The sequence below is a fragment of the Syngnathus typhle genome, linkage group LG20 (assembly GCF_033458585.1).
Source record: "Syngnathus typhle isolate RoL2023-S1 ecotype Sweden linkage group LG20, RoL_Styp_1.0, whole genome shotgun sequence".
NCBI lineage: Eukaryota > Metazoa > Chordata > Actinopteri > Syngnathiformes > Syngnathidae > Syngnathus > Syngnathus typhle.
The window spans coordinates 8,665,826-8,679,206 of record NC_083757.1 but is presented as its reverse complement, the minus strand read 5'-3'; the positions used below and the strand labels follow the sequence as shown (position 1 = coordinate 8,679,206).

Genomic DNA, 13,381 nt, shown 5'->3' with positions numbered 1-13,381 from the left:
TGCTTCTATGTCGGGTGCTCTGCCCCCAGGAATACACATTACCGTGGCTGGATTTTTAAGCGTAATATTTCGGGTAATGGTGTCACCTATGACCAAAGTGCGAGGGCCAGTAGACCGAGATGACTTTGGCTATGCGTCTTACCTGGCTCATCGTGATTAGCAAGCCGCTTTGGGCTAATGCTAACTGGGCTAGCGGGCTGACTACAGTCCGCCTCTGTGTCCACCAGATCTACTGTTATCACACTATTTTGCTCTAGCTGGCGGACACGTCCCTCTAGCAGGGACAACCTCTCTAAGAGAAGGGTGCAGTTGGTGCACGAAGCCGTACAAACCTCTTGATCCGCAGCCATACTTTATGTCTCCGATGATCGACGGTAGACAAACGGCCACAAAGCCTCCGCTCACTCTCTTCCTTCACACACATCCCACAAACAGTTGTCAGTGTGACGCCAGACTCTGGTGTCACAACATTGATGGGACGCATTTTGTTCAAGAACATTTGCGGGTTGGCTTGCGACACTTTTACACTGGAAAGGCAAAACACGTGAATTGAATTGAATTATTTTATTGTCACTGTTAACGCAGTGTTAACTGTGAAAATCATTTTGACAGCTCCTCATGGCAGGTCATGCACATACATGTATATAAAACAACATAAAATACAGATAAAATGCAATCTTAGGTCAGTCTTCGCAAGGGATGAGCAGAGGTGGGGTGATGATTTTAACAGCCTGATGAAAAAAGCTGTTGCTCAATCTTGAAGTTCTCGATTTTAAAAAGCGGTCTCAAAAAAAGGTCTGTTGTTTGGTCGGCTCTGAAGACAGCAGGGCCCTCTAGCTCAATAGCCGCGTCTGGGATGCAATGGTCCAGCCAGGACTCCGCGCCAACCAGACACAGCACTCCGTTATGAGATGTGCTCCGCTCGTCCATCCTGTTGGTCATCGACCGGGCGTCAGCAAGAAATGGCTGGGGATGACTGGCCTGCACGGGCCAGCTTTTAGCTTGGCTGCTAGTCCTCCTCCTGCGCCCCGCTTCCGCCTTCCATGTCCGCGCCACCCGCGCCACTCCAGCAGCGGGTACAGCAAAGCCGGCCGCACTTGGCGGCCGCCGAATCCCCGGGGGAATCGTGTTCAAGAGAATGAAGTTCTTTTGCGGGCAGGTGTTTAATGCGACCGACAACAGTGCCGCTCTGCTGTATTGCACATGAGTACTAAAAATGTTACAAGAAAAGTTAAAAAAAAAAGTTACAAAACTGCCAACAGCTGAGGAGCGCCATGCCGCTGCGTCTGTGCCGCCTTCTAGCTCCGCCACTTACATGGCAAAAGCTAAAAAAAACACTTGATTTGCAATCAGCGCGGGACAGGCGAAGGATGGTGGCTGACTTGCAAGGTTTGACCTTACACGGTTTCAGAGACGCACAATAGGCCAAAAGTACTTTCGGACTCAGTTTACACTAAAAAAAACTGTTCAAACAGAAGAGCCCTTGACACTGAAATACCAGATGTCGCCCTCCCTCCCACCACAGTACATTTGACCTACCAGCAAAATTCCCACAGAGAATGAAAGTGAGTGCGTGCGTAAAGAGCAACAACTATGAAAGTTCTGCTCTTTTAGGATAGACTCAACACAGCTAAACCTGTTCGGAAGGCCTTTGAATGAGCAAAAACGTGACAAGTGAAGCCATGCGAGAATGCCAAGTGGCCCATCACTGTGGACCCTTCTTGCGTCTGCGACGTTTTAGGTTCCAGGTGGTTCTGCTCCAATTGTTCTTCCAGATAAGAGTGGATCGTAATTCAACCCTGGGGAACAAGGGGTGACTTTTTTAGTATGTGTGTGTGTGTGCGCAAAAACAACTCCCTCAATGGTTGTGTTTGCTGCATGTGGTCAACAACAGGCAGAATTTCACAGCGTGTTGTCACGGCAGTGTGGTCAAGGCCTGCGCGGCCATGAGCGTTTTGACGGGCAAGGCAGCGGGCGCACCAGAGACCCAGATGCAAATCAGAAACAGCCGAGGTCCGTTTCGCCTGCGAGACAGGTAAAAAGTCTGTGCCCCCTTCCGTCCAAAGTACGACACCATCCGCATGAAGAAATTAATTACGCGGCTGTCATGAAATTATTACATTTGAAGCAAAGACAAAGTCGATGTTCTTGACGCAGGAATCTGACACTCGCTCGCTGGCGCGCTCTCGCGCTCGGTGACATTTGGGTAGATATATAAGCGGCAGCACGGCAAGTCAGACCATTTGTGATCAGGAGAGAAGCGGGGGACCTTTGTGACCTCAGCATGCTGAGCAGGTAGGTGCGCCCTCCCACAATGCAACTCTCCAGCCACACACGGCAGGATCTTTGCGGGTTCACGGTTAGCAATCTCCCTCAGGAGCGAAGCCACCCAAAGGAAGCCTTCCAAAGACAAAAGTCAGCGTACTGCAGCGCGACACACAGAAAGCAAGGGAGCAGCCGCGGCCAGGCAGGTTGGCAACAGCTACGAGTGGAAGCTTGACAAGGTTCATGTGGCCTGCAGAAACGTGCTCCCGGTCCTCCTCTGGGCGGCCACGTTGGCGGTACTGGCGCATGGAGACATGGGCGCCGATGGTCAGTTGACAACCGGTCCCAGTTGTCGACAGGCTTCTGTCTTTCTCATTGCTCGATATGTCTCTGCTCCTCAGACTCGGCGTCCGATGAACTTTACACAGGTGAGTGAAATATCTCCACATTTGCCGCCAATAGAGCGGAAGGAGGGCAGATGATTGGCTGTGGGGGGAGACAAAGTTTGGCTCTCGCCCACGCACACATCATCGACTCTTTTGTTTCTCTGCAGCTCCCGAAGCCAATCAGCTTGTCGGTACGTTCCATTTGAGCAGACAGCTGGGAATGGTGTCCCGCCATTTGTCCGCACGTCACTTCCTTTCTTGGACCACGTGATAATTCTTGATTTGCTTTCCAGAAGCTGCAACGCCGACAGACAATGGCGCCCAAGTGGAAGAAGGTCAGATCCTCTCCAAAGTGTCTTTTGTGCCCCATTTTCCACTCGGCAGACGATTGAGACGAGGCGAGCGCTGCCCTCACCTCAGCAGCTGTCGTTGCTAATTTGCCGCGTCACTTCAGGCACATTTCAGTAGACGTAGATTCGGAGTGAATTTAGCTGTGAAAAGCCGGAGAATTCCTTCTGCCGTTGTTCATTTCCTTTCCGAGTTCAAGGAGTGGCGCCGGACAAAGCTGAATGCTATTGGCGACTCATTCAATCATCTGGCAAAATGCTTGACGTTTTTTTCAGATTACGAGGGTCCGGACAACGCGCCCAAGGAGAACTTGAGCTCTCCTCCGGCTAAAGGTCCAATCCCGGCCTCCAAGGTGGGTAGTATTGGTGGCGCTGCCAACGGTCCGGATGTGCGTCCTCGAGCCAAAGTGGCAACAAGGAATGGAGCGTCCAAAAGGAAAGCCAAAGCAGGCTTGTCGTCCCGTGTGAAGAAGGGCAACGAGCGCACCCTCTCGCATACTCGCTCGGCCGTGGCAACGCTTCAAGCTTGACAATAAAATAATCCAACTTTGCAATTTTCTGTTTGTGTGGCTCTGTTCTGACTCTTGCAAGAGAATCACGAGCACGGAAAATGGTTGCGATTACTCGAGAACAACGACCTCATGCAGCTTTGGACTTGCAATGACGTTTATGATGTTGTTTTGACAAACAATTCACACACTTAGACCACATGGTTGTTTTGGTGACCGTGAATGAGCTCAAAAACGTCCAAACGTTGCATTTTAGCACGCTTGCTCGATGACTACAACTTGTCCTTAACTGGTGTTGAGTCCTGTCGTGCAGTCTTCTCACCTCTTGCGTTTTACTCTTGTTGCGTCCCATCTCCGACTCGGGACTCGACTCGGTCTCATGTCGCCTCTGGTCTTCCGGTACCGTCTTTCCTCCAGTCTAGTCTCCGGCCGGCACGCAGGTGCTCGGATGGGTGGAGCGGGATGAGGCGGGGCCAGGGCCGAAGCCAGCCCATAAAAGCTTCCCGTGTCTTCTGCAAGCTTCCAGTTGAGCTCGTGTGAAATTGGAGCTGCGACCCACTGAAATCGTCTGCGCCTTCAGGAAAAATGTTCCCACGGTGAGTTGACTTGGTCAACTTATTGAGCTGATGCAAGGTCCTACCTTTGTCAACTTGCCTGCAAAATCAGGAGCAGCGCGCTAACAATCATCCAGGTCAGCTGGGTTGGGCTTTTGGACCGGGACGGGACGGAAGACAACCGATGGCGGCTTCCAAAAGACAAATGCTTTTTTAGTTTCTCGACGTGATCTCTCTACGTCGAAGGCCTCGAGCTCGCCTTGTCCGTCTTATGGTCCACTTTTGAAACGGCAATAGACGCGTAGACTGCACGCTGGGCTTACATTTTGACTCAAAGGCTGCCTTGTTTATTTGGGATGTTTTCCGAGCTTGTTCTGCATCTGAGCGTCTTTCGATGTTCATCGTGTCTGCTTCTACCACGTGTGTGCGCGTATTACAATGGCGTTCATTGTGTGTGCTTGACCATGTTGTGCCCATGCGTAACCATGTTCATTATGTGAGCCTCAGTGGCGTGTCCTGTATGTGTGTGCACGCATCACAATAGTGTTCTTTATGCGTACCTGCGTGCGTGCGTGTTGCAGGCGCGTCACACCGCTTCCGACAGTGCTCCCGACACTGCTCCCGCTGGTAACTCTTGCCGCGCTGAGCCTGTCTGCTCCACTTGCACTTCCTGGTAAGAGACGACTCATGCCACGTCACTAGCGTGGTGGCCTTTGTAGACAAGTCATGCTCATCACTTGACTGGCGGTCCAAACGACAAGCCGTTGGCTGAACCGTTTTTTTCGTTGATTTTGAGGCCATTCCAATTCGTTGTACAACGGGAATAAAGGTATTCTATTCTCTTGATGATGTTACAATGCCAACAATTGTACAAGGAAATGTGATTTATGTTGCAGACAAAAGTGCAGCGCTGCTTGCTCCCCTTGATGGTAATTTGCATTTGGATGCAACACACACACACACATGCCTCGAAGTGAGAAACACAAGACAGATGGGGTTGTTGTCTTGAATAGGAATAGCTATAAATAAGATTTTAGCCATACTACTACTCTTAATGGTACTGCTTATCAATCCGGTGCCTTAGCTGTACTTCTTAGCTGTAATTTTTGGTGAAAGTATTAAATAGAGTTTTTGTAAATAAATGGACTTGTCTTGCAACTACAATGTAATATGATTTTAATTTATTATTATTATTGAGGGGCTCGGTGGCGCACTGGGTAGCACGTCCACCTCACAGTTAGGAGGCTGCGGGTTCGATTCCGCTTCTGGCCGTCCCTGTGTGGAGTTTGCATGTTCTCTCCGGGCACTCCGGTTTCCTCCCACATCCCAAAAACATGCTTGGTAGGCTGATTGAGCACTTCAAATTGTCCCTAAGTGTGAGTGCGAATGGTTGTTTGTCTCTGTGTGCACTGCGATTGGCTGGCAACCGGTTCGGGGTGTCCCCCGCCTACTGCCCGATGACGGCTGGGATAGGCTCCAGCACATCCGCGACCCCCGTGGGGACTAGGTGGTACAGAAAATGGATGGATATAATTATTGTCATCATTAACTAGCTATCCTTCCAACCATTCATCCATTTTCTAAATCGGTCGCCAACCAATCGCAGAGACACAGAGACGAACAACCATTTGCACTCGCATTCACAGCTACAGGCAATTTTGGAGTGGTCAATCAGCCTACCTTACATGTTTCTGGGATGTGGGAGGAAACCGGAGTGCCCGGAGAAAACCCGCGCGGGCCCGGAGAGAACATGCAAACTCCACACAGGGACGGCCGGAGGCGGAATCGAACCCGCATCCTCCTAACTGTGAGGTGGACGTGCTAACCAATGCACCACCATGCCGCGTTATTATTATTGGTGTCGGACTTCTCCCGATACAAATAACATTAGTAAAACAACAGAGCAATACGCCACGACAAACGTTTCACTCGACTGCTACGCATGGAGTCGTCACATGATCGCAAGGCGCTACGTTAGAACGGGGAGGAGTCACAGGGACGAGTCACGGGTGACGCCCGGCCAAATGGCTGGTTCACTTCCAATTGTCATCCCGTAACTTAGACAGACATCTTCATTTGAACATGTACCGAGTGTCCACTATGTTTTGGTCTTGCAGGAAAAGCGACAAGACAAGCGGTGACGTCACTGCCAGGTAGGCACACCTCAACTTGAGATGGATGCCCCCCCCCCCCCCGCCAACATGTTGCTTTCTGCCCGCGGTGGCGGAGCCTCATCCAAACGCAAATTTAAAAACGATCTCTGCTGATGTGTGTCACGTGGTTTTAGCATTGGCCACATCCGCGTGTATCTCAGGTGTTCTTCCATCGGCTTTCCCTTTGGTAACCGAGCGTTGAAACAAAGGCTCACAAGCAAATAGCATTAAGAGTAGATGGTCCAAACCTTGGCAATGTCATCTGTATCTCTTGCAGCTGCCGCTGAGTCCGGCGACACATCTACTTCTCCAGGTTAGAGTGCTTTTGGATGGCTTTGGGTGTCTTTGCTGCTGTTCACTAAGAAGGTTTGTGTCCACAGATGGCGACGACTCCCAAGGACAAGCCCAAGGTAAAGTCTGAGGTTGTCGTCATCGTCACCTACTTGTCGAGTGGTTCAAACGAATCCGGCCATTATTTTTGTGTCCATCAGCACAACCAAACAATGAGGATCTTTACCGAATGGACCATGAAGGTCTGATTCTTCAAAGTCACCTGTATCACGCCCACTCCTTATGTGCTTCTTTTGTGACTTGACCAAGTGTCCCATTTATGTCCACAGGTGCATCTGATGCTCCGGATTCAGGTAGCGCTTTGTCTCCTTCAGCTGGGTCAGGCAGAAATCCTTTCTTGACGGGTAAAACAGAAACAACATTAACGACGTTTGATCTTTCAAGTCAGTGTGTGTGCTCACATCAAGACTGCTTGGGCAACTTCCAAGAACTTTTACCAAGGGCCCTTTGGAAAAAGCCTAGCCAAACGTGTAGGCATGCTCACATGTGTGGAGTACTGACTCGTTGGTCTATGCTTCTGACATCAACATGCCAACTCGCCATATCTCTACAGATGGAGCTGCTGAAGTCCCTGCTGTGTCAGTTACAGAAAGCAAAAGTACTAGTGTAACATCTACTTTGTCTAGTCAAGTCTGTAAACCACTGGAACCTTTTACACTTAAACACAAAATGAGGACAGTCGTGGAAAAAATGGTCTGTTTTTGGACAGTTGCAGAGTCTGCTGAATCTGCAGGTTACATAAAATCACATGGGTCCGCAGAGTCATCAGAGTCTGTGGATATACAAGAGTCATCAGAGTCTCCGGATATACAAGAGTCCGCAGAGTCCACAGAGACATCAGAGTTCGTGGATATACAAGAGTCTGCAGAGTCATCAGAGTCAGCAGATCTACAAGAGTCCAGAGAGTCATCAGAGTCTGTGACTATACAAAAGTCCACAGAGTCATCAAAGTCTGTGGCTCTGCAAGAGTCCGCAGAATCACACAAGTCTGCAGAATCAGCAGAGTCTGTGGCATCACTAGAATCTGCTGTATCATCAGAGTCAGCTGAATCAGCTAAGTCTGCAGAGTCAGCTGAGTCAGCAGAATCATTTGAGTCTGCGGAGTCGCCAGAGTCTGCTGATTCAGCAGAGCCCAAGGAATCATCAGAATTAACAGAGTCCCAAGAGTTGACGGAATTGCTCTACTCTGTGAAATTCTCCCAATTGGAAATGGGTCAGTTGCTAGTTTATCATCAACTGATACCCTAAACCAGATCGAGTTATTGACATGCTGTGCTGTGCAAGATAAAGATTCTGCTACCTTCTGTCATCAGAGTCAAGTTCAGAGGCGGGCAAGGACAGTGAAAAGAAGACGAGCAGTGATTCTGAGCCAGGGGATACTATTGACGACGGCGGCAATGGGCTTGACCCGATGGCTGCATTCGACTTGGAGGACGGAGGTGAGGTGGGAGCCGAGGTCTGGACGGCGGGATGGACATTCGGGCACAGAAAAAAAACCAGATAGCACAAATGAACTTTTCTGACAAGTCAGACGCGATGGAGGAGGAGGAGATCAGAGAGGAAGATGAAACCTCTTCCAAGGATGACAAGGGATCTGATGCAAATCTTGGCACGGCGGACGCTGAGCTTGGCGTGGACGACATCAAGGCGGGGCATAATGATCAACACCCCAAAGAGAGCTCCCAAATCTTTGACTCCACTGAGGGTGACAAAAACGTGCCAAAATTAGGTTATCCAACTTCAAATCATACTCTGACCTTGCTCGTTTGTGGCTATTTTCACGACAGCAACTCTTGTCGAGAAGTCGGACGTGACACCCTCCCACCTCAGGGTAAAGCTAAGTGCTCTCATGTGACACTTGAACTTTGAAATCCACAAGAAAGATGATGAGAAGGCATTGATCCTGAATATTCGACTTGTCTTTTTCTTTATCCAGGAGTGACTTTGAGCACCGACTAAGAGGGTGAGCTCGTCGTTCTCAAGATGGGAATAGACTTCAAATAGCACCGTCATCGTATATGACGAGTACGCTTTGTGTTTGCAGAAGAAAGCATAAGCGTGGGACTGCCTGGCATACCTTGACCGTGATGACTTCCCATATGGATGGCTTGTGTCTTTGAGGCCTTTTCAAGTGTCCCGAATGAACATGTACATACGCGTCTATCGTGTCGCGATCGTAGTCAATATTGGCCAATAAAGTTGGAATAGTCACGCGTCCTTGTTCTTCAAAGTGACCATTGCCAAAGCACTGATGGCTGGCCCAAGCCCGGTTCAAGCTTGAGATCCTGTGGAGTTCAGCTCTAGCCACTTTTTAAATGAGCCGGGAGGTGATGCGGTGAAGCCACCCCTCTCCTATGCCCGGCACTGCACCGCACTGCCTCCCTGGCGTTTCCATCTCGCTGAACTAGGCCAGCTTGCAGTGCTGCTCAATCCACAAATAAGTGTCTGGTTTCAGCCGGTGACGTGGTGATTTCGCAAAGTACAGCGCATGAAACGCAAAGAAGCTTTTCACGTGTAGTGGAAAAATCAATTTCCTGGTTTCAGACAGCCGCCGGCTGTCAAGATAAGTGCACACACTGCAGCATATTGTATTTTGCGTGAAGCATGTTTGACAAATCTGATACGCGTCGTGCGGGAGTGATTTGGCGGGCTGCCGCAGGGGCTGGTTCATTCCGAATGGAGAGCGCATTCCCCGACTCAACAACTCAACTTTGGGCCAACAGTCGTGTGCTCGCTCCCCCCAAACTGGCTCGACCTCAACTGCCCTGCTCGGAACAAAACATCGGCCCGATGGCACACAATTGGACTGGTTACCAAGCAGGCTCATGCAGGACATGTGCCGGCGCCACGCAAAGCCACACACTCCCACTTGTGTGCAATTTCCTTGTCTTCAACGAAGTTAACATGCTTTGTTAAAATGTTTTTGGAATGTGGGCACTCAGTGAGGCCTACCGTGCTGTCACGCTGAAGGATTTCTTGCTCCCACGTTAACCAAATGTCATACATTGCAGGCCCCGTTGCGGACGGTTGGACCATGGTGAGTGTCGTCAAGCCGGCGCTGCACTTCAAGTTGAAGTTGGTGCCTTCTGATGGACAACCCTTGCCACTGCACGTCTACTAGCCGTCCACACCCACACACACACACACACACGTACACACGCACACACATACACAGACTTGTTTGAAAGTCCTAATCCAAGCTCAGACTTTTATTTTACAAATTCTAATCTTTTACTTGAAACCTTTAACCATATTTGAAACTCAGGGGGCATATTACAGAAACGTCCCAACTTGAGAATTTTATCATATCTGTCTAGTTGCCGTGGCAACGGCACTCTAGGACCGTATTTAGGAGAGGCGTATTACAGAACAGTGTTTCCTAGCATGGTTTGTGCATCCTATCTCAAGATAAGAAAAGTGTATTACAGAAAAATCTTAAACAATTTGTCCTAACTTTAGGATAACCCCCTTTGCTGTCCTAAGTGGTGTTTTTGAGGGATGAGGACAAGAACAGAAAGGCCTAAATTGTCACGTGCCTGCGTCACATGCCACTGGACCGTATTTAGGAGAGGCGTATTACAGAACAGTGTTTCCTAGCATAGTTTGTGCATCCTATCTCAAGATAAGAAAAGTGTATTACAGAAAAATCTTAAACAATTTGTCCTAACTTTAGGATAACCCCCTTTGCTGTCCTAAGTGGTGTTTTTGAGGGATGAGGACAAGAACAGAAAGGCCTAAATTGTCACGTGCCTGCGTCACATGCCACTCGGCCACGCCCCCTCCAATCAACATAATCGCCGTCACCTGTCACTGGCTCATTTGGTGGACTATATTAGCGAAGCCAGTGCAACTCCGCTTTGTCAGTCCGTCTAGTGATGCCACTCGTTAGCTCAGCGGTCCTTGCACACCTGACTCCCTTTGCCTATTTGGCACGTTCCTTGCTCTTTGTCTGGGTGATTTTTTGGGTGGGGGGGTCATTTGTGTCATATTTTTTTGGCCCGAATAACACAAAACAGCATATATACAATAACAAAAACATATTTACACTTATAAAAACATATATATATATATATTAGGGGTGTAACGATTCATCGATACACATCGATTAATCGATATAATGCTCTACGATTTATTGGCATCGATGCTAAACGTAAACATCGATTTATATCGCCGTGTTTGACCTCGGACATTAGACGCGACTTTATTTTGAAATCCAGTTCATTGTTGCTCGCTTCCTCTTTCCGGGAGCAGTGCGCGCGGCGTTGTTGTGTTGTGAGCAGAGCAGGCACGTGAAAGGGGAGTCGACAACTAGTACGCGGCTCCTGGGCTGGTGCTATGGCTAGTGTCCAAAAAGACGAACGAGGAAATTTGCTCTCCTTTAGGCTTCATGTCATTCGTTTGGAAGCACTTTGGATTCCAAAGAAAAGATGGCTCAACGGACAAGACACGTGCAGTTTGTAAATCCTGCCATGCGGTGATCAAATATTCAGGGTCCACAAATCTCGCCGCACATTTAAAGAAAAAACACGACATCAAAGTTCAGTGTTAAAATAAGCACTTTGTATACTACAATACTCTTGTAATTTCCTAAATGAAGAGTTTGCAGTACCTTGTTGATTTTGCGTATGAATTGTTATAAATCAGGATATTGTTCTGTATTCTCTCTCTCTCTCTCTCTCTCTCTCTCTCTCTCTCTCGATCTCTCTCGATCTCTCTCTCTCTCTCTCTCTCTCTCTCTCTCTCTCTCTCTCTCTCTCTCTCTCTCTCTCTCTCTCTCTCTCTCTCTCTCTCTCTCTCTCTCTCTCTCTCTCTCTCTCTCTCTCTCTCTCTCTCTCTCTCTCTCTCTCTCTCTCTCTCTCTCTCTCTCTCTCTCTCTGTAGTTATTGTTGACAAGACAACACTTGAGCGACACAATAGCATCAATTACGAAGCAACAGACATGAAAGTCAATCAATAGATGTTTAAATTTGTTACTTAGGATTCCTAACTCATGATAAGATAGGATGTCCAAAGATAAGATGTCCTAAGATAAGATTCCTAAACGGAGTTAGGATTTGGTTCAGTGGCGTAGCCAGGAATTTTTCCAGTAGGGGCGCGCGCCCACAGGAAAAAAAAAAATCGAACATCACCCACGCCGTTCGCTAATACAACATCCGGGTCCGGGAGGCAAACGGTGAATGGATAACATCGCGCACATAGAATAGCGCAAGCACATTCGCGCAAGACCGAAAGAAAAAAACGGCATGAAAATGAAGAATCGAAAAAGCTAGATTTTTTTCAACCAGGGCGCAGGGAGTCCTAACCGGGGTGCCGCCCCAGCTCGCCCCGGCTTGGCTACGCCACTGATTTGCTTGCTGTAATACCAAACTGGAAAAAAATCTTATCTCCACTCGTCCTAGCTTAACTTTTGACTTAAAATAGGAAGTTTTCTGTAATACTGTCAGGAACAGAGACAGGGCGACCAAATGCAGCACAATCCTTCATTGAAAAGGAGAAAAGGGGAAGTGGAGCGCTGGACTCGCGATGTGGCTGGCGTGGCTGTGCAGAAGTGTGCACCGCGTAGTCGTGGTGAGCAAGTAGTCGGGGCAGGCGGCGATCGGAGCGTGGTCGGTCAGCTTATGGAAACGCAGGCTGACAGGCATAAAGCTCAGGGAGCAAATGGGTACCATACAAGAACGAACTGACAATGAGTGACCGGATGACAGGGTTTAAATAGAGAGACTGCCAGGTGTGGGTGATTCAGCTGATTGGGGAGTGGCCGAGTGGCAGGTGATGCAGGAGCGTGACAAATACTATATTACCGTTTTTTTCCGTGTATAGTGCGCCCCCATGTATAGTACGCACCCCTAAAAATGGCATGCTGATGCTGGAAAAAAGCTTGTACCCATGTATAATACGCACCCAATTTTTATGAATTTTAAAAAAAAAAAAATTTAATTTTTTTTTTTTTTTTTTTAAAGTCCCAATGATCGTCACACACGCAGGGAGGCAATGGGTCCCATTTTTATAGTCTTTGGTATGGTCTTAACTAGGCTGGATGTAATTTTCTTTGTTGGCGTTGATTTCTCCGACTGCCCGTAAACGCACCACCGCGCTCCGTGCGCATGGAGCGTGTTTGAAGTGAACAGCAGAGAAGAAAGGAACAAGGCAAAGTGTTGTGAAATAAAATATTACCTGTAATACGGATTTAGGTAGAGAACTGAACTCTCGCTCTTTATATAGCTGACGTGTCTTGCTCATCCGTTCTGCGCATCTGTAATGGCGGCCTCCGTATGATATCCGGTTTGCGTGTGTGCGAGAGCGAGAGAGAGAGAGCTCGCGAGAGAACGCTCAACCGTAGCGCGCCGCCGACCGCCCAACTGCACCGGGCTGGTCGATTATTGTGACAGAGCCGTCGCTGAAATTTAGAAGATATTTTTAAAGTCCTGATGTACTTTCTAAAATTTAAGTGGACCTCAGTGCGCACTGCGCAGGGAGCTTAATTTGGTGCGGTCGCGCAACCGCAGCGCGCCGGGCGCTCACTGTCGCATTGCTTAAAGAGCGCCTTTGTGTTTTAGGATGAACAGCAGAGACCAAAGGAACAAGGCAAAGTGTTGTGAAATAAAATATTACCTGTAATACGCGTTTTGTTATTTGCTGATTGAAACTGCTAATTAAACTGTGAATTGAAACTAATAGGAAGAAAACAACTCTCGCTCTTTATAGAGCTGACGTGTCTTGCGCATCCGTTCTGTGCATTTTATTTCACAACACTTTGCCTTTCTTCTCTGCTGTTCACTTCAAACACGCTCCATGCGACCGCAATGCTCTCGTATC

The 13,381-nt window shown here is 48.6% G+C and overlaps 1 protein-coding gene across 1 annotated transcript; it reads left to right on the top strand.

Annotated features, from left to right (window-relative positions):
- The first annotated feature begins 4,011 nt into the window (after positions 1-4,011).
- On the top strand, positions 4,012-8,769 carry LOC133144864 (immunoglobulin A1 protease autotransporter-like). The gene is made up of 15 exons (XM_061267844.1): positions 4,012-4,103; positions 4,643-4,734; positions 4,858-4,890; positions 4,958-4,990; positions 6,179-6,214; positions 6,492-6,527; positions 6,595-6,624; positions 6,706-6,747; positions 6,835-6,858; positions 7,326-7,778; positions 7,879-8,004; positions 8,097-8,270; positions 8,353-8,396; positions 8,502-8,528; positions 8,610-8,769. Exons 1-14 carry the CDS (start codon positions 4,093-4,095, stop codon positions 8,505-8,507), a joined length of 1,140 nt encoding a protein of 379 aa, XP_061123828.1. The 5' UTR covers positions 4,012-4,092; the 3' UTR covers positions 8,508-8,528; positions 8,610-8,769.
- Positions 8,770-13,381: the final 4,612 nt, after the last annotated feature.